The sequence below is a fragment of the Somniosus microcephalus genome, chromosome 4, assembly GCF_052327205.1.
Source record: "Somniosus microcephalus isolate GS21.2 chromosome 4, FLI_Smic_1.0, whole genome shotgun sequence".
Taxonomy (NCBI): domain Eukaryota; kingdom Metazoa; phylum Chordata; class Chondrichthyes; order Squaliformes; family Somniosidae; genus Somniosus; species Somniosus microcephalus.
The window spans coordinates 318,123,820-318,144,120 of NC_140990.1; the positions used below are offsets into that span (position 1 = coordinate 318,123,820).

The 20,301-nt window shown below is 47.3% G+C and overlaps 1 protein-coding gene across 5 annotated transcripts in view; it reads right to left on the minus strand.

Moving 5' to 3' along the window:
* ttll4 (tubulin tyrosine ligase-like family, member 4) overlaps positions 1-20,301 on the minus strand; it is a 136,040-nt gene that overhangs the window by 53,729 nt on the left and 62,010 nt on the right. For all 5 annotated transcript variants that reach the window (XR_015078219.1, XR_015078217.1, XR_015078220.1 and 2 more), the window contains exons 5-9: positions 18,865-18,992; positions 7,041-7,151; positions 5,958-6,034; positions 4,939-5,133; positions 2,639-2,721 (exon numbers count right to left, since the gene is read on the minus strand). Coding sequence is in view for 1 of the 5 variants with exons in the window: in XM_085986803.1 (XP_085842929.1) it covers positions 2,639-2,721; positions 4,939-5,133; positions 5,958-6,034; positions 7,041-7,151; positions 18,865-18,992 (594 nt within the window). In the remaining 4 variants the exon portion in view is untranslated. The remainder of the gene's footprint in view (positions 1-2,638; positions 2,722-4,938; positions 5,134-5,957; positions 6,035-7,040; positions 7,152-18,864; positions 18,993-20,301) is intronic.

The window sequence follows — 20,301 nt, forward strand, 5'->3', positions numbered from 1 at the left end:
GACCTGCTTGCCACGCCGGCCGTCTCCCGAGTGCACCCTCCCAGTCCGTTATTGCTTGCCTTCGATTTCGCTGCCTGTCTCAGCTGTAGAGCCCGACGCTGGAGCCCCAGCCTGACGCCCAGGAAGGATTAGCGCAGTACCTGCCACCAGCTTGGCCAGCTGGTGAAACCACAGTTTCTATAACTTCCTTGAGTCTTCTGGACGCTGGAGGAATCGATGTCCTTGAGGTGCTGCCGAATTGCAGGTAAGTCCGTTTCCACTTCGTCGCCACTGTAGTGTCCGTGTGTAGATAAAGACACTGAAGACAGGAGTTGGTTCATAGGTATTTACTAAGCAAGTCTGGGGGGGGTTCTAAAGGATATACACAATACACAGGCTTATATAGCCCAAGTGGCAATTACCGGCATTACGCACACCTGGGGCTCTTAAAGGCACATACACAATTGCTCTTAAAGGCACATACACCACAAAAGGGATCAAGGGATATGGGGAGAAGGCAGGGACAGGGTACTGAATTTGGATGATCAGCCATGATCTCATTGAATGGCAGAGCAGGCTCGAAGGGCTGAATGGCCTACTCCTGCTCCTATCTTCTATGTTTCTATGGTCGAAGGCTATTTTGTGACTGGAAGCCTGTGTCCAGTGGTGTACTGCAGGGATCGGTGCTGGGTCCCTTGCTGTTTGTAGTGTACATTAATGATTTAGATATGAATGTAGGAGGTATGATCAGTAAGTTCGCAGATGACACGAAAATTGGAGGAGTGGTAAATAGCGAAGAGGGAAGTCTCAGGCTACAGGACGATATAGGCAGGTTGGCTAGATGGGCAGAACAGTGGCAAATAGAATTTAACCCTGAAAAGTGTGAGGTGATGCATTTTGGGAGGGCTAACAAGGCAAGGGAATACACAATGAATGGTAGGACCCTAGGAAGGACAGAGGAACCTTGGTGTGCATGTGCACAGATCCTTGAAGGCAGCAGAACAGGTAGATAAGGTGGTTAAGAAGGCATATGGGATACTTATATTCTATGCCTCGGCTAATGAAGCAAGAGCAGGGAGGTTATGATGGAGCTGTACAAAACGCTAGTTAGGCCACAGCTGGAATACTGTGTGCAGTTCTGGTCGCCACACTACAGGAAGGATGTGATTGCATTGGAGAAGGTGCAGAGGAGCTTCACCAGGATGTTACCTGGGCTGGAGCGCTTCAGCTATGAAGAGAGACTGGACAGGCTGGGGTTGTTTTCCTTAGAGCAGAGAAGGCTGAGGGGGGACCTGATTGAGGTGTACAAAATTATGAGGGGCACAGATAGGGTAGATAGAAAGGAACTTTTCCCCTTAGTAGAGGGGTCAATAACCAGGGGGCATAGTTTCAAGGTAAGAGGCAGGAGGTTTAGAAGGGATTTGAGGAAAAACTTTTTCACCCAGAGGGTGGTTGGAATCTGGAACTCACTGCCTGAAAGGGTGGTAGAGGTAGGAACCCTCACAACATTCAAGAAGCATTTAGATGAGCACTTGAAACGCCACAGCATACAAGGCTGCGGACCAAGTGCTGGAAAATGGCACTAGAATAGACAGGGCTTGATGGCCAGCAGGGGCTCTTTCTGCGTTGTATAACTCTATAATCTTGTCTGAGAGCAGGCATACAATATAACACACACATTTATATATCATGGGGGAAAAATTCAGTTGCTTAGCGCCTCCCGTTAACGCCCTAAGAGGGCGCAAAACAACTAGCACCCGGACGCCGCTCGTGAAATTGACCAGACATTTTGCGGCGGCGCTAAACACTACCGCCATGATCTCATGCGCCCGCAGATCGTGACGTCAGTCGAGCGTGCAACGCCCTGGACTGGATATTGTGTGGTGCCCCCGTCTTACCACCTGCCGCTAGCAATGACAGGTTGAGGGGAACGTTTTGCTGTCGGAAAGGGGCTGGGGAGTGCTATTTAAAGGCGGCCGCTTCCTGACTTGTTTTTGCCGGCGACATTTTTGCACCACGCATTGAGAGAGAGATTCAACGCTGTGTGAAAAAGTTTTGGGTACTGAGCAGCACTGTGCAGGCTCATTTTGATTTGACCTTCCTTGCATCGATTTAGAAGAGACTATGGGGACTGCACTCTCAGCTATTTCTCTGGGCCTCTCCATTGTTCTTCCCAGCAGAATTGATGTACAGGTCTCTCCAGGCCGAGATTCAAAGTTGCAATGAGCAGGGTGTGGATGGAGAGCAAGATCAACCCTCCCCTTTAAGAACTGGCTGGCGCCAGTGCGTCTGTGTTCCATTGCTGACTGACATCACGAGCTTTGCCAGCGCTCTGTGGTAGCGCCTCGCTCCTCAATGTTAGCGCCAAGAGGTGTGTAGTGCCTGATTTAGCGCTCCAATCACCTCCAGGGGCGATAGAAGCCAAATTTGCAGTCAGAGGCGATAATTAGCGCCCGGCCGATAATTGCGCCCCAAACGGGGCAATACTGAATTTCTTCCCCAGTGTGTATATATAAATGTGCATGTATATACATATGTATACTGCACACACCTATATACTTTGTGTATATATATTAAAAATGTACAAAATATATACATATGTACACATACACACACACATACATGCGCAGACATGCAATATAAAGAAACAAATTCGTACTTCTGAACCAGTAGAGGTCGTTTCTTGGGGATCTGATTCCACTTATGAATGACTTGGATACCAATTCCTCTTGCAGATGCAGGCTGTATTTAAAAAAAAAACAGAAGGCAGGAGAAAAGCCATCAGTATGTCAATAGATACCTTTTTAAATATCTTTCTAGTAGCATAAGTGCGAGTGGCACATATCAAAACGGCATCGGTTTCATTTCTCCAATGTGATTACTGACATGAGCCACTATATAAACAGCAGCATTGAAACTCTGGTCTGGTCACATAATGCAAAATCACACAGCAAAATACAAGAGCAATAATGGCACTGCCAAAACTGAAACTACACTATTGACTGGGGTATCCCCAAGGCTCTGATCCCCTCTTGCTTCTCATGTACAGGAAACTCTCGATTTACCGGCACCTAAATAACCGGAAATCTCTGTTAACCGGCAAAATTCAGGAGTAGGTTCAGGTAAGTTTTATTTCATATTAGTGGCCGTTCCTGGATCTGTGGCTGTGTAACCGGGGTTCCTGTACCTGTTGCTAAGCAACAGGGATGCCTGGATCTTGTGGCCGGGGTTCCTGCACCTGTTGCTAAGCAACAGGGAAGCCTGAATTTGTTGCTGTGTACGGGGCTCTCGTACCTTTTACTATACCTCTCTGTAATCCGGACTTTTTGATAAACCGGCACCACGCCGGTCCCGGATAAAAAAGAGTTTCCTGTACATAAGTTAGACAGAGGGTGAACAACAGCTGGAAAAGGGTGACAGAAAACTGGACAGCGAGATACTGTAGGGGAAGGGCTAACACTCTCTTCATCCCAACCTATCTTGTAAATGTACTAATCGGTACAATTATCTGCACTAATTTTACCAGTGCGGTCCCGGTCCCTTCATTCAATGAAGTTTCCAAAACGGTTAATTTGAAACAGACTTCCCTTTAACCAGCTACAAAGATGAACTGGAGGTAGACTGCACCGTGCTATGGCGCAGAGCAAGGGGGATCTGCAACGTGCCCACCTCCTGAACGCGCTTGAGCGTTCAGCTCTTGGTGCTCTCACTCAGAGATGGAGTTGCATTGTCTATTGTTTCACGCTACTGAGCAGCTGCCTGGGAGCCATCTCCTATAGCTCCTCTGCACCACATCAAGCCAAAATATGATTCATTCTGGCCGAGGTAGATCCAAAGAGAGGGATGGGGAGAAGCTAAAGAATGGATATGAAGGATTTCTAACTTGTGACAATTATGAACATTACTGCCCAATAAAAATTACTGCCCATCAGCCTTCAGACGACACTTCCCGAGAGTTTTAAAAATTCACAAGTCAGTTTAACTATCAGCCGTCGCTCAGTGGGTAGCGCTCTCGCCTTGTGCGTTCAAGTCCCACTCCAGAGACTGGAGCACAAAATCCAGGCTTACACTCCAGTGCAGTACTGAGGCAGTGCTGCATTGTCGGAGGTGCCGTCTTTCAGATGAAACATTAAACCAAGATCCCGTCTGCCCTCTCAGGTGGACATAAAAGATCCTATGACATTACATCGAGGAAGAGCAGTGGAGTTATCCTCTCTGTCCTGGCCATCATTTATTAAAAAAAAAGGGAATTTGTTTATGGGATGTGGGCGTCACTGGCAAGGCCAGCATTTATTGCCCATCCCTATTTGCCCTCGAGAAGGTGGTGGTGAGCCGCCTTCTTGAACCGCAGCAGTCCGTGTGGTGAAGGTGCTCCCACAGTGCTGTTAGGGACGGAGCTCCAGGATTTCGACCCAGTGACGATGAAGGAACGGCCAATATATTTCCAAGTCAGGATGGTGTGTGACTTGGAGGGGAACTTGGAGGTGGTGGTGTTCCCATGCACCTGCTGCCCTTGTCCTTCTAGGTGGAAGAGGTCGCGGGTTTGGGAGGTGCTGCCGAAGAAGCCTTGGCGAGTTGCTGCAGTGCATCTTGTAGATGGTACACTGCAGCCACGGTGCGCCGGTGGTGGAGGGAGTGAAAGTTGAAGGTGGTGGATGGAGTGCCAATCAAGCGGGCTGCTTTATCCTGAATGGTGTCTAGCTCCTTGAGTGTTGTTGGAGCTGCACTCATCCAGGCAAGTGGAGAGTATTCCATTACACTCCTGACTTGTGCCTTGTAGATGGTGGAAAGGCTTTGGGGAGTCAGGAGGTGAGACACTCGCTGCAGAATACCCAGCCTCTGGCCTGCTCTTGTTGCCACAGTATTTATGTAGCTGGTCCAGTTAAGTTTCTGGTCAATCTCATCTCCCCTCTGGTTCTTTTTCCAATTACCTTAAATAAACTCTCGGACTTAACTTACCGGTTTGATAATCCATTTCTGCCTGCTAGAGTTCTCCGCCCAGGCGTTCTTCAGCAGTTTGATGTCATGAGGGAGGATGAAGGACTGCGGAAAAAAGTTGAACTCCCTTTTTCCAAATCGCACCTGCATTTTCAATAAGTTACGCCACAAACGGTCCTTGCGCCCAATTTGAAATGATCCTGGAAAATGATTCAGCTGAGAAGGAAAATATAGAAAGTTTTATTTTTTTATAGAAGAGTGCACCATCATTGCATGATGTTTAGCTGATTTGCATGGAGTAATAACAAATTCAAATCACTTCCATAAAGCAATACATAAAGTAATTTCAGCTGAATTTCATAGGCTATTAAAGCACTTCACAAAGGCACTGAGCCAAAGGAATTGATATTAGAAGGGGTGACTAAAATTTTTGTCAAAGAGATAGGTTTTAAGGAGGGTCTTAAAGGAGGGGAGAGAGGTGAAGAGCCATAGAGGTGTAGGGAGATGATTCCAGAGCTTTGTGCCGAGACAGCTGAAGGCTCTGCCGCTAATGGTGGAGCGAAAGGAGTGGGGGATGCGCAAGAGGCCCGAGCTGGAGGAGCGCAGAGTTCTCAGAGGGTTGTAGGGCTGGGGTGATAGGTGAGCAGCACACATTTTATCGTGAGAAAGGTGCTATATAAATGCAAGTTGATGCTAAATCTGGACTTAGCCCCTCAGTCTTGCCCCTCAGTCTGTGCAAAAGACAATACTTCGAGGGGTTGCAGTTTAGGGCAGGGATATAGCAGGCATAGACAGCAGGAGAAAATTTATCAAATTACCAGTAAAATATGCTTACAGGGCAAAGAAAAAAAATGTTGTGTCTGGCTTAAAAGTCCTGAAGGGACATGCATCCGTTTTTGCTTTTTTGGGGGAGCACAAGGTAGGAAAGATAACCTCAACAACAAATAGATTTTCAACAGGGTGTGCTCATGTTAAATATTTTGACAAATATGGAAAAACACTTGCACGGAAGGAGGGATTTTAAAATTCCAACTGCTTACCTTCTGATATTCCCGGAGGGTCTTGAATAGCGGCGACTTCATGTGATGGCCCCAGCAGCCCAGCCAATCGTAACACCCTGAAATGTATAACATACAATTTTCTACTTGGAGAAGGCCATTTCTCCCTCCCCTTCTGATTCTCCCCCCCTCATCTCATGCGGGTACAGGCCGCTGTCTAGTATCACATCCCAGTGGACATTTGTCACGTCTGAACCTACAAAGCGGGTGCTGGCAACCTATCCGCCCATGGTGGAGCATCACAGGCAAGCCCGGTATAGTTTGCACTCGACACTAATATTGCCTTTAACCTGCGCGCCCGCGCAGCGCTCTGCAGCTCCCCCGCAGCCAGCTCTTAAACGGAAAAACCGCGCAGGCACAGTATTTTGAATGGGCCACGCAGTCCCTTAAAGGGGCAACACACCCCAAAAAAAAAATTAAAGGGAACTTTGCTCGACACCCACACATTCCCACTTGGGTGAAGGCATTGCCTACACATCAGCAAGGCATACCATGGCCAAGTTATCCGCTCCCTAGTTCGGAGCGCTGAGACTAACCGTTATCTGAGTTATGATCAGCTAACTGGGACATTCCTAGTCTGTGTGGTGCAGCAGGACAACAGGCAGTGCACTTACCACTAAGCCTTCAGAAGAGCAGGATCAGCTAATGCTTAATTGTATATCCAGGCTCTCTAATTCAGTGCAGCATTTCTGGGGTCATTGGTTTAGGGTGACTGAGCAAGTCAAATTCTATTCTGATTGTATGGGATTCTGGTGTTTACAGGATTACATCCCACTACTCTGTGCCTTTCTTCCCATGAAAATGAAAAACAGTGGGTTTCCCTAAAATGGCCACTGGTTTAATTACCGCTTAAGCCAAATTCCATGTTTATTGCTAGATCTGGTGTTAGCTGGTGTTTTGGTATTTTGAGGATCGCTGTCCAAGATTTTTCCCAGCTTTCCATGAAATCAACAAACTACTGGCCTTGATAATGTGTGATTAACCTCAAAGTAAAAAAAAAAAAATGGTAATCAAAAGGTTTAGATTCATTTCTCAGTGCGAACACGTGTAGTATTAATGACTTACTTTTAGTGATTTTGAAATGGGATCTGGCAATGGCATTTTTCACAACTATTGGCGTCACAGTGGACATTTTCCATTTCATCTGCTTCCTTTGGTCCCATGGCAACAGTTCAACTGCGGGATAGCAACAGAAGTCATTCAGTAAAACAAACAGAATCTTCATTGTGATTCTGGTCGAAAAGGTGCAATGCTAGAACAGTGGATCACTTTACAGGCCAGGAACTTAAGTCTTAAGCAAGGAAATCTCAGTTGTTTGAGGCAGAGGGCAGCTGAGCCATACAGATTGATGCGCCATCAATTACTCATAAAAGACTGAGAGTTAAGAGAGTAACTAAAGGCTTTTATTAACAAAAGAATGAAGGTCTGCCTCGAGTGGTCGACCGGTCCAGAATACAAAGGGGCTGGGGAGCAGTCACCTTTATACTAGGACTTGTGGGAGGAGTCAGCCGAGGCATGTCCAGGTATGTACACAGTGGAATACAAACAGTGGTTTACCACATTCACCCCCTGTTTAAAATTGAGTCCGGCGGGGTGAAGTGTATTAAAAGTTAGTGTATTGGAGTCTCTCCGGAGGTCTTGTCTGCCGCTGTTATCGGCGTGGCGACGGCAGGGGTAGTGGAGCTTCCGGCGTCGAGTCCCGCGTAGGCTGTGGCACAGGCGTGTCGTCCTCGTAGATGTCGAGCGGGTCGCTGGGCCCAGGCCTGCCGTCTGCTGGGGCTGGATATCGGATCGTTGGGGGGGGGGGGGGGGGGGGGTGGTAGTGAGTTACTGCGGCCCCCGAGGGTGCAAGGTCTCTTATGGAGACTGTGTCCTCCCGCCCGTCCGGGTATGCAATGTAAGCATACTGGGGGTTGGCGTGGAGGAGGTCAACCCTCTCGACCAGGGGGTCCGTTTTATGGGTCCTCACGTGCCTTCTCAGTAGGACCGGCCCTGGGGACGTCAGCCATGGCGGTAGCGATGTCCCCGATGTGGACTTCCTTGGGAAGACAAACATTTTCTCATGAGGGGTGGCGTTAGTGGCAGTGACCGAATAGAGTGGAGCGCATCGGGGAGCACATCCTGCCAGCGGGAGGTTGGAAGGCCCCTAGACTTTAAGGCTAGCAGGGCGGCCTTCCACACTGTCGCATTTTCTCTTTCCACCTGTCCGTTCCCCCGGGGGTTGTAACTGGTGGTCCTGCTTGTGGCAATACCCCTAGTTAGCAGGTACTGACGGAGTTCGTCGCTCATAAACGATGAGCCCCGGTCGCTATGGATATAGCTGGGGAAACCGAACAGGGTGAAGAGGTCGTTCAGACATTTAATGACCGTGGCACTGGTCATGTCCGGGCAGGGGATGGCGAACGGGAAACGGGAGTACTCATCAATAATATTGAGGAAGTACACATTGCGGTCGGAGGAGGGGAGAGGCCCTTTAAAATCAACGCGCAGGCGCTCGAAGGGGCGAGTGGCTTTTATCAGGTGGGCTCTGTCTGGTCTATAAAAGTGCGGTTTGCACTCAGCGCAGACTCGGCAGTTCCTGGTCATGGTCCTGGCCTCCTCAATAGAGTAAGGCAGGTTGCGGGCCTTGATGAAGTGGAAGAACCTGGTGACCCCCGGGTGGCAGAGGTCATTGTGGAGGGCCCGCAGTCTATCGATCTGCGCGCTGGCGCAGGTGCCACGCGATAGCGCATCCAGGGGTTCATTGAGCTTCCCGGGCCGGTACAAGATCTCGTAATTGTAGGTGGAAAGTTCGATTCTCCACCTCAAGATCTTGTCATTTTTGATTTTGCCCCTCTGCTTGTTGTTAAACATGAAAGCAACTGAACGTTGGTCAGTGAGCAGGGTAAATCGTTTTCCGGCCAGGTAGTGCCTCCAATGACGCACAGCCTCCACAATCGCCTGGGCCTCCTTCTCAACAGCGGAGTGTCTGGTCTCCGGGCCTTGGAGGGTTCGTGAAAAGAAGGCCACGGGTCTCCCCGCCTGATTGAGGGTAGCGGCCAGGGCAAAGTCGGACGCGTCGCTTTCCACCTGGAAGGGGATGGATTCGTCCACTGCGTGCATGGTGGCTTTGGCAATGTCTTCCTTGATACGGTGGAAGGCTAAGCGGGCCTCTGCCGTCAAGGGAAAAGAGGTGGACTTGATCAGCGGATGGGCCTTGTCCGCATAGTAGGGGACCCACTGGGCATAATAGGAGAAAAACCCTAGGCACCTCTTCAGGGCCTTGAGGCAGTGGGAGTTCCATAAGGGGACGCATCCGGTCGGGGTCGGGGCCGATGACTCCGTGTTCCACAACACAGCCAAGGATGGCGAGGCGGTTTGTGCGGAATATGCACTTCTCCTTGTTATATGTCAGGTTCAGGAGTTGGGCGGTGCGGAGGAATTTTTCGAGGTTTGCGTCATGGTCCTGCAAGTCACGGCCGCAGATGGTCACATTGTCCAGATATGGGAAAGTGGCCTGCAACGCATTTTGATCTACCATCCGGTCCATCTCCCTTTGGAAGACGGAGACCCCGTTGGTGACGCCAAAGGGAACCCTAAGGAAGTGATAAGAGGCGGCCGTTTGCCTCAAAGGCAGTATACTGGCGGTCCTCAGGGCGGATAGGGAGCTGGTGGTACGCTGATTTCAGGTCAATGGTCGAGAAGACGCGGTACTGCGCGATCTGGTTGACCATATCAGCTATGCGGGGGAGTGGGTAGGCGTCCAGCAGGGTGTAGCGATTTATTGTCTGGCTGTAGTCGATGACCAGGCGCTGCTTCTCGCCGGTCTTAACGACCACAACCTGGGCTCGCCAGGGGCTGGTGCTGCCCTCAATAATCCCTTCCTTCAGGAGCCGCTCCACTTCGGTTTTAATGAAAACCCTGTCCCCGGCACTGTATCGCCTGCTCTTTGTGGCGATGGGCTTACAGTCGGGGGTGAGGTTAGCAAACAGTGGGGGGGGGGGGGTGACTCTGAGTGTGGAGAGGTTGCACCTGGTGCGCGGCGGGCAATTTGGGAGCTGCTGGCTGCGGACTGTGAGTGGGGGTAGGGGTCCACCGTACGCCATCGTAACGCTTTTAAGGTGGCACTGAAAATCTAACCCCAGCAGGACGGCAGCGCAGAGGTCGGGCAGGACCAGAAGTTTAAAATGATCGTACACGGTCCCGTCTACTACAAGTGTCACTACGCAGTAGCCGCCGATGTCCGCCGACTGGGACTCGGAGGCCATAGAAATCCGCTGGTGCGCAGGCAGGACTGGGAGAGAGCAACGCCGCACCGTGTCGGGGTGGATGAAGCTCTCCGTGCTCCCAGAGTCAAAAAGGCAGATTGTATCGTGGCCATTTACCTTAATGTCCATTGTGGAGCTGGCCAGCTGGTGCGGTCTCGCTTGGTCCAGTGTAACGGATGCCAGCGTAGGGGTCGGTGTGTCGCTGCGGGTATCAGATGAGGCGGTGTTGGGGGCCTGCTGCGTTCCGGCTGTCGTCCAAGATGGCGGCGTCCATGATCCCCATGTGGCTGGAGGCGTCCAAAATGGCTGCTGTACCGGTGGTTCGCACATGGCCGGGGAGGCCCAAGATGGCGGCCCGCATGGCCCACACGCGGCGCTGCTGGGGTTCGGGGTGGCTTTGGCCCTGCAGACGTTAGCGTAGTGTCCCTTCTTCCCGCAGCCCGAGCAGATCGCGTTTTTCGCCGGGCAGCGCGCTCTGGGGTGTTTTGCCTGGCCACAGAAGTAGCATTTCTGGCCTTGGGGCACTGCTGTCTGGCCTTGGGACACTGCTGCGGTAGTTGGGCCGTTGCTGGGGTGTGACGGCGCTATGAGGCGGTCCTACCGTGTCCCAGGCTGTCATTCCCCGCGGCGTCCACGGTGCAGAGGAGTAGGCATCCATGCCCCGGTAGGCTGCATCCAATGATAGTGCGAGTTCAGAGGCCTTGTTGAGGTCGAGGTCACTCTGCTCCAACAGTCGCTGTCGGGTGTAATTGGATCTGTGGCCCGCTACAAAAGCGTCCCGGATAAGTTCCTGTGTACACGGCGGCCTTTACATCCTTACAACCACAGGCCCGGCCAAGCACAGACAGTGCCTGAAGGTATTCCACGGTCGATTCCCCAGGTTGTTGTTTACGACTCCCCAGAAGGTGCCTGGCGTACACTTCGTTCACTGGGCGCGTGTACTGGTCCTTGAGGAGCTTGATAGCGTCCGCGTACGAGGTCGCGTCTTGGATGACCGAGTACACTCGGTGGTTCACTTTGGAGGTCAGGACATCCAGTTTGTCCTCGTCCGATTTGATTGCTGCGGAGGCGGTCAGGAATTTTTCGAAACACTTAAGCCAGTGAGTAAACTTGGTGGATGAGTCCGCCTCTCGATGATCTAAGTCCAGGCATGCTGGTGTGAGGATCTTCTCCATTATAAAAATTTTGTTAATAAAATTGATGCGCTATCAATTACTCATAAAAGACCGAGAGTTAAGAGAGTAACTAAAGGCTTTTATTAACAAAAGAATGAAGGTCTGCCTCGAGTGGTCGACCGGTCCAGAATACAAAGGGGCTGGGGAGCAGTCACCTTTATACTAGGACTTGTGGGAGGAGTCAGCCGAGGCATGTACACAGTGGAATACAAACAGTGGTTTACCACACAGATCAGCAGAGATCAGAGGTTTGATCCCTAGTTTGTGCTGAGTTAGCTGGGGTAGTGTTGTGTACTTTCTTGAGGCTAAAGGGATCAAGGGATATGGGGAGAAAGCAGGGACAGGGTACTGAATTTGGATGATCAGCCATGATCTCATTGAATGGCAGAACAGGCTCGAGGGGCCGAATGGCCTACTCCTGCTCCTATCTTCTATGTTTCTATGTACACGTGGCCTCAGTGGCACTTGGTTAGGAAGGGTTCCCACATGGACATTATAGAGGAATAGGAGTCACTATTCAGCCCCTCGAGCCTATTCCACCATTCAATTAGATCATGGCTGATCTGTTCCTCAACCCATCTTGGTTCCCTTTCCTTAAAGCCGTTATCTAACAAAATCAGTCTTGTAAATTTCAACTGACCCGGCATTCACAGCCTTTTGGTGGAGAGAGTCCAGATATCCACTACTCTTGAGGAAGGACAGGATAGAGCTTGGCCATGTTTCCTCTTGCAGTCAAATAGCCTGCTGAAAAACACTGACCGGACCAACACCTGAACAACGCACACCTGGGTGGGTGAGTTATACACATGGCGTTCGGTACACAATGGGACAGTATCTCAGTACAGGAAAAGAAATGGAAGGGGAGAGTATTGGCAGACAAATGAGGAACAACAAAAAGAAACAGCCTTAGTGGCCAAAACAGGTTTTACCTCAAAGTCCATATTGTCAATAATAAGGAAATGGCAGACATGTTGAATAATTACTTTGCATCAGTATTTAATGTAGAGGAAGAGGATAGCATGCCAGAAATCCCAAGGAAACTAATACTGAATCAGGACAGGGACTTAATAAAATTAATGTAAGTAAAATAACAGTAATGAAGAAAATAATGTCACTAAAGAGTGACAAACCCCCAGGACCAGATGGTTTCCATCCCAGGGTTTTAAAGCACATTGCAGATCTCTTAACTATAATCTTCCGAAGTTCACTCGATTCAGGAACTGTTTCTTTAGATTGGAAAATTGTGCATGTCACTCTGCTATTTAAGAATAGCGTGAGACGGAAACCAGGGAATTATAGACCAGTTAGGCTAACATCTATTGTTGGGAAATTGCTAGAGTCTATAATTAAGGATAGGGTGACTGAATACCTTGAAAATTTTCAGCTGATTAGAGAGAGCCAGCATGGATTTGTGAAAGGTAGGTCATGCCTGACAAACCTGATTGAATTTTTTGAGGAGGTGATTGAAGTAGTCAACAGGGGAATGCCTATGGATGTTGTTATTTATATGGACTTCCAGAAGACACTTGATAAAGTCCCACATAGGAGACTGTTAACTAAGGTAGAAGCCCATGAAATTGAGGACAAATTAGTGACCTGGTTAGGTAATTGGCTGAGCGGCAGGAGACAGAGTAGGGATAATGGGTAGGCACTCTAATTGGCAGGATGTGACGAGTGGTGTCCCGCAGGGATCTGTGTTGGGGCCTCAACTATTCACAGTGGGCCAGAAATTCGGGTCGGAGGCTTCCCATGGGTGCAAGCCCCTGACCTGCACTTACCTAGTGCGCCTGCCGTTGTGCTGTGGGCCCACGTGGGATTCTGATCCTGGGCCTCCTCCAGCTGCCGGCGCGCCGTGCTTGCGTAGCCCAGGGGCGCAGTTAGTTCGAAGCGTCCCCTGGGATCACGTGGGCCATGGAGAGACAATCGTAGCAGGGAATCTCCATTCATAAATTTGACAGGAAGACCTGTCAAATCTATGAATAGAGATCGGCCCCAAAACCGAACTAAAACTTCAAATAAATTTTAAAAATCACATTTTTAAAATAACTATAAATTACATAAAATAACTATTTTAAACAATAATTTAAATTATTGAAAAAATTAATTACAGTTTTTAACGGGGCTAAAAATAAACTTACCTTTCTTTAAAGCATTTAAAAATAATAAACCTGTGGAAAAAATGTTTTAATTTTACTTAATTCGCCACTTACCTTGTTAAAAGCAGGCCTTGCGACTGCTTTTTTCATGAGCAGCTGCTAGAGACTTACCCTCAACCTGTAAAAAAAAAAATCAGAAGTTCCAGGTCTACGTGCTGCCTCTCTGGCGCACGCGTTTGACCTCCGAACTCCTTCCTTCAAGGGAACGGAAGTTCCGGTTTCCAGCGCATGCACAAAACCGGCACTTTCGTTGGCCCTACGCGTGAGTACACAGCGCGTACTCACCCGTGGGGACCCGAATTTCTGGCCCAGTATTTATTAACGTCTAGATGATGGCATAGAAAGTCATATATCCAACTTTGCCGATGACACAAAGATAGGCGGCAGTGTAAGCAGTGTAGATTAAAGCATAAAATTACAAAGGGATATCGACAGATTAAGTGAATGGGCAAAACTGTGGCAAATGGATCTCAATGTAGGCAAATGTGAGGTCATCCACTTTGGACCTAAAAAGGATTGAACAGGGTACTTTCTAAATGGTGAAAAGCTAAAAACAGTGGAGGTCCAAAGAGACTTGGGGGGTCCAGGTACACAGATCATTAAAATGTCATGAACAGGTACAGAAAATAATCAAAAAGGCTAATGGAATGCTGGCCTTCATATCTCGAGGACTAGAATACAAGGGGGTAGAAGTTATGCTGCAGCTGTACAAAACCCCGGTTAGACCACACCTGGAGCACTGTGAGCAGTGCTGGGCACCACACCTCAGGAAGGATATATTGGCCTTGGAGGGAGTGCAACGTCGGTTTACCAGAATGATACCCAGACTTCAAGGGTTAATTTACGAGGCGAGATTACACAAATTAGGATTGCATTTCCTAGAATTTAGAAGCTTAAGGGGTGATTTGATCGAAGTTTTCAAGATATTAAGGGGAACAGATAAGGTAGAGAGAGAGAAACTATTTCCGCTGGTTGGGGAGTCTAGGGCTAGGGGGCATAGTCTAAAAGTTAAAGCCAGGCCTTTCAGGAGTGAAATTAGGAAACACTTCTACACACAAAGGGTGGTAGAAGTTTGAAACACTTCCACAAATGGCAATTGATGCTAGATCAACTGTTAATTTTAAATCGGAGATTGATAGCTTTTTGTTAACCAAAGGTATTAAGGGATATGGGCCAAAGGCGTATATACAGGGTTAGGTCGCAGATCAGCCATGATCTCATTGACTCGAGGGGCTCAATGGCCTACTCTTGTCCTATAACTCTTGACTACCAATGGGCTATTACATAACTCTTGACTACCAAGATAAGAACTTAAGAAACAGGAACAGGAGTAGGCCATTCGGCCCTTCGATCCTGTTCCGCCATTCAATAAGATCATGGCTGATCTTCTACCTCAATTCCACCTTCCCGCACTATTCCCATATTCCTCGGTTCCCTTAGTATCCAAAAATCTATCGAGCTGTCTTGAATATACTCAACGACTGAGCATCCACAGCTCTTGTCTGCTGAAATCAGCTAGTAGCATTAGTTAGTAGGACAATACTTAAAAAAAAAAAAAACGGATCTTCAGTTGGTCATATTTAACATTTCAGTCCAGTTATTTTAAATGTACATTTCAAAACACACTTAATAATTGTGTGTGCCTGATTGCAGGCAAATGTGGAACTTTTCTTATCCAGCAACCAAAGTCATTTCACAAAACACAACCAAGCACATTTCATCCCTTCCTGCAAAACCTGTTCCTCTCTGTATTTGGGTATGCCTTTCTTGCTCTCTCTCTCTCTTCTCCCCCTGTTCCCAGCTGTCCACTCCCTCAGTAAGTTTTCTCTAAAAAATTTAAAGCTCTTTATCTAAATGCACGCAGTATTCTTAACTAAATAGATGAGTTGACAGCACAAATAGAAATAAATGGGTATGATCTGATAGCCATTACAGAGATGTGGTTGCAAGGTGACCAAGGCTAGGAACTGAATATTCAGGGGTATTTGACATTTCGGAAGGATAGGCAGAAAGGAAAAGGAGGTGGGGTAGCTCTGTTAATAAAGGATGAGATCAGTGCAGTGGTGAGAAATGATATTAGCTCAGGAGATCAAAATGTTGAATCAGTTTGGGTGGAGATAAGAAATAGTAAGGGAAAGAAGTCACTGGTGGGAGTAGTCTATAGGCTCTCGAACAGTAGCTACACTGTAGGACAGAGTATAAATCAAGAAATAATAGGGGTTTTGTAAAAAAAGGTACTGCGATAATCATGGGCGATTTTAATCTTCATATAGATTGGACAAATCAAATTGGCAAGGATAGCCTTGAGGGCGAGTTCATAGAATGTATTCGGGATGGTTTCTTAGAACAATACGTTGTGGAACCAACCAGGGAGAAGGCTATTTTAGATCTGGTAATGTGTAATGAGACAGGATTAATTAATGATCTCATAATAAAGGATCCTCTAGGGAAGAGTGATCATAGCATGATAGAATTTCAAATTCAGTTTGAGGGTGAGAAACTTGGGTCTGAAACTAGTGTCCTAAATTTAAATAAAGGCAATTACAAAGGTATGAAAACAGAGTTGGCTAAAGTAGACTGGGAAAATATGTTAAAGGGTAAGACGGTAGATAAGCAGTGGCAGACATTTAAGGTCATATTTCATAACTCTCAGCAAAGGTTTATTCCAGTGAGAAAGAAAGACTCTACGAAAAGGATGAACCATCTGTGGTTAAGTAAGGAAGTTAAGGATGGTATCAAATTGAAAGAAAAGGCATACAATGTTGCGAAGATTAGTGGTAGACCAGAGGATTGGGAAATTTTTAGAAACCAGCAAAGGATGACTTAAAAAAAAAGTAATAAAAAGAGGGAGAAGATAGATTATGAAAGTAAATGAGCAAAAAATATAAAAACAGACAGCAAGAGCTTCTACAGGTATATAAAAGGGAAGAGAGTAGCTAAAGTTGGCCTCTTAGAGGATGGGACTGGGGAATTAATAATGGGAAACAGGGAAATGGCAGAGACTTTGAACAAATATTTTGTATCGGTCTTCACGGTAGAAGACACTAAAATTATAATAAAACCATGTTGACTCTGCTTGATTGTATGAAAGGGAAATCGTATTTGACAAATTGACGAAAGTTCTTTGAGGATGTAATGAGCAGGGTGGATAAAGGGGAACCAGTAGATGTAGTGTATTTGGATTTGCAGAAGGCATTCGATAAGGTGCCACATAATAGGTTACTGCACAAGAGCTCATGGAGTTGGGGGCAATATGTTAGCATGGATAGAGGATTGACTAACTAACAGAAAACAGAGAGTAGGGATAAATGGGTAATTTTCCGGTTGGCTAACTAGTGAGGTGCCACAGGGATCGGTGCTCAGGCCTCAACTATTTACAATCTATATTAATGACTTGGATGAAGGGACCGAGTGTAATGTAGCCAAATTTGCTGATGATACAAAGATAGGTGGGAAAGCAAGTTGTGAGGAGGACACAGAGTCTTCAAAGGGATATAGATAGGTTAAGTGAGTGGGCAAAAATTTGGCAGATGGAGTACAATGTGGGAAAATGTGAGGATATCCACATTGGTAGGAAAAATAAAAAAGCAAATTATTATTTAAATGGAGAGAGATTACATAATGCTGCAGTACAGAGGGATCTGGGGGTCCTCGTACATGAAACAAAGTAAGTTAGCATGCAGGTACAGCAAGTAATTAGGAAGGCAAATGGAATGTTGGCCTTTATTGCAAGGGGGATGGAGTACAAAAGTAGGGAAGTCTTGCTACAACTGTACAGGGCACTGGTGAGACCACACCTGGAGTACTGTGTGCAGTTTTGGTCTCCTTATTTGAGGGATATACTTGCATTGGAGGCAGTTCAGAGAAGATTCACTAGGTTAATTCCGGAGATGAAGGGGTTGTCTTATGAGCAAAAGTTGAGCATATACTCATTGGGAGGTGTGATCTTATTGAAACAAAAGATTCTGAGGGGGCTTGACAGGGTAACTGCAGAGAGGATGTTTCCCCTCCTGGGGGAATCTAGAACAAGGGGTTGCCCATTTAAAACGGAGGTGAGGAGGAATTTCTTCTCTCAGAGGGTCGTGAATCTTTGGAATTCTCTTCCCCAGAGTCATTGAATATATTCAAAGCGGAGATCGACATATATTTGAGCTACAGGGGAGTCGAGGGTTATGGGGAGCGGGCGGGAAAGTGGCGTTGAGGCCAAGATCAGATCAGCCATGATCTTATTGAATGGCGGGGCAGGCTCGAGGGGCCGAATGGCCTACTCCTGCCCCTATTTCTTATGTTCTTAACCACCTCCTCAAACAGGGCATCTGTCCCCCTCTCCTTGTGCAAAAACAGAGTTTCTCTTTTCTCCATCCTCTGCCCTCAAATATGGCGTCTATTTTTTTTCCATATTAAAAATCATCATTTGGATCGGTGTATGCCCATTTCTAGAAATCAGACTGGTTCCTGGTAAACTTTTACCAGGAACCAGTCTCCAAATTCTCTGTTTCTTCCCAGGCCACAACGTTTTCTGTGATGGTTGCGTAGTGGTTATGTTGCTGGACCAGAAACTTAGGAGAATTGGAATTTGAAAAAAAAAATCTAGAAATTAAAAAAAACTGTTATCAGTTTAAAATAAAAAGTGACCATGAAGCAGTCAAATTGTTGGACAGTTACTAATGACCTTTACTGGATGAAACATGCTGTTCTAACCCGGTCTGCCCTATATGTGACTCCAGTGTTACACCTCCTACCGGCCCTCTGAAGCGGCCTAGCAAACCGCTCAGCTATATCAAACCGCTACAAAGAACAGCACTGTGGGAGCACCTCCGCTGTACGGGCTGCAGCGGTTCAAGAAGGCGGCCCCCACCACCACCATCTCACGGGCAACCAGGGATGGGCAATAAATGCTGGCCTTGCCAGCGACACCCACGTCCCGAATATCAAAATAACATTTAAAAAACAGACAGTCGGAGGATGAGGCTGTTGTCCAAGAGAGCCATGACTTCACACCCAGGGAGAGATCATTTCTGTGTCCCAAGTGTGGCTCTAGGTCTCAGCGTGAGGTTAAAAAAAAATGGATACGAAAGCCGTACAGAAATAAGATAGAAATAAGGAGAGAATTACTGGGGAAAAAGTAAACGAAAGATAGAGAAAAGTATGAGAGCCAAACAAAGACAGAACATTAGTCACAAGCAGAGACACAGTAACAGGAAGAAAGATGCAAATGTTATTTTTGTCTGCAAACAATGCCACAACAAAATCAGTTATATAATCGTCTTTTCTAAAACAGATACAAATAAAATTAGGCTTTCTTCCTTACTTTTCTCATTCGAGGTCCCAAAGTAAATAGTCAGAGGCATCTCGTGAAACAGGCTTTTTATCAATGCTGGCTTAACAACTTGAAGTTTACATTCAAGTACTTGTGAGTAGCAAACATCAAAAACATTCCTACGGAAAATGGAGAAGGAAGGTGTATATCAGGGTGCCATGACAAACTTACTGTACTTAAATACCATCACAACAAATAATGCTGATTTAGAGAATTTTAAAAAAGACACAAAGATTTTTCAAAACATCAAATTGGGTATCACAGAACATTAAACACTTATTTGAGATGGGGGTAGCTAGAAGCTACCTCACACAGCTAAGGTGGCAGTGGGATGCAGATAACAAGGGGTTGATTTTCAGTGCACCGTGAGGCGGGCTTTTAGGCGTGCGGGGGGCTAAAATCCCGAATTCAGGGATCCAGACACCATCCCGCCCAAAACCCGCCTCCATGTAAGTTTCAAAGGAGGCGGGTACCCGCCCCGCACTGGGACCCGCCGACCCGAGGCGGGAAGGGATTAGTGCCAATTAACTGCCTGTTAACAGGTAGTTTTTAGCCTAATCCCTATTTTGAAGGTTGTCGTGTGGGATTCCCAACAGCTCCAAACCACGCCAGGTTAGAGTCGTCGGGCCGTCGGGTTGAAGGACTTGGAGGGGTTGAGATGTTGGTGTGTGCATGAGTGCAAAGGTAAGTGTGTTTGGTGTGTGTAAAGAAGTTTAAATTACCTGTACTTACCTTTACAGCCTTCCTTCCTCTAGGCTTCGGGAGTCCATCATTCAGCCGGCACAGAAAGCAGAATGGCTGCGATGTCAGAAGTGACAGCCTGCAGCTTTCAGTGCCGGCGAGATTTCTAACCGAGTCTGCGTAGAAGGACTCAGGTTAGAAGTAAGACTGTCGGTGTTTGACAGCTTCAAACAGCTGTGAAACACTGATATTTCATCTGCCAACACGTCTTGACAGATGAAATTTCAGTCTGTGATGTCACCTGTTGCTGGGTGGCCCTTAATTGGCCTGCTGAGCCCGCTGGGCGGGCTCAACAAGGTCAATCAAGTGAAAATCGTGTGGATTGGCCGCATCTCGATGGAGGCGGGACTACAACCCTGAAAGTTGTAGTCCCGCCTCCTTCCCGACTCCTGAATGAAAATCCAGCCCCAACTTTCCTCTTTACTGTTCCATATTTAGCTAGGTGGGAATGAACTTTAAAAAGCTACCTCATTGCAGTTAAGTATTGAGATTTTCACATCGTCAGCAACTGTCGGACTGTGTGATGAGTAGGAGAACATTCACTTCTAAAAAATGGGGGAAGGAAGGTACAGGATGCGGAAGCAGGGGGAGGGGGTAAGCTAAATTCCTGAGAAGACTAGGAGAATAAGAGCCAATCCTCAGTAAGGTCTTCAGTCAAATGAGAATAACGCTCTCGTGGCAAACTTA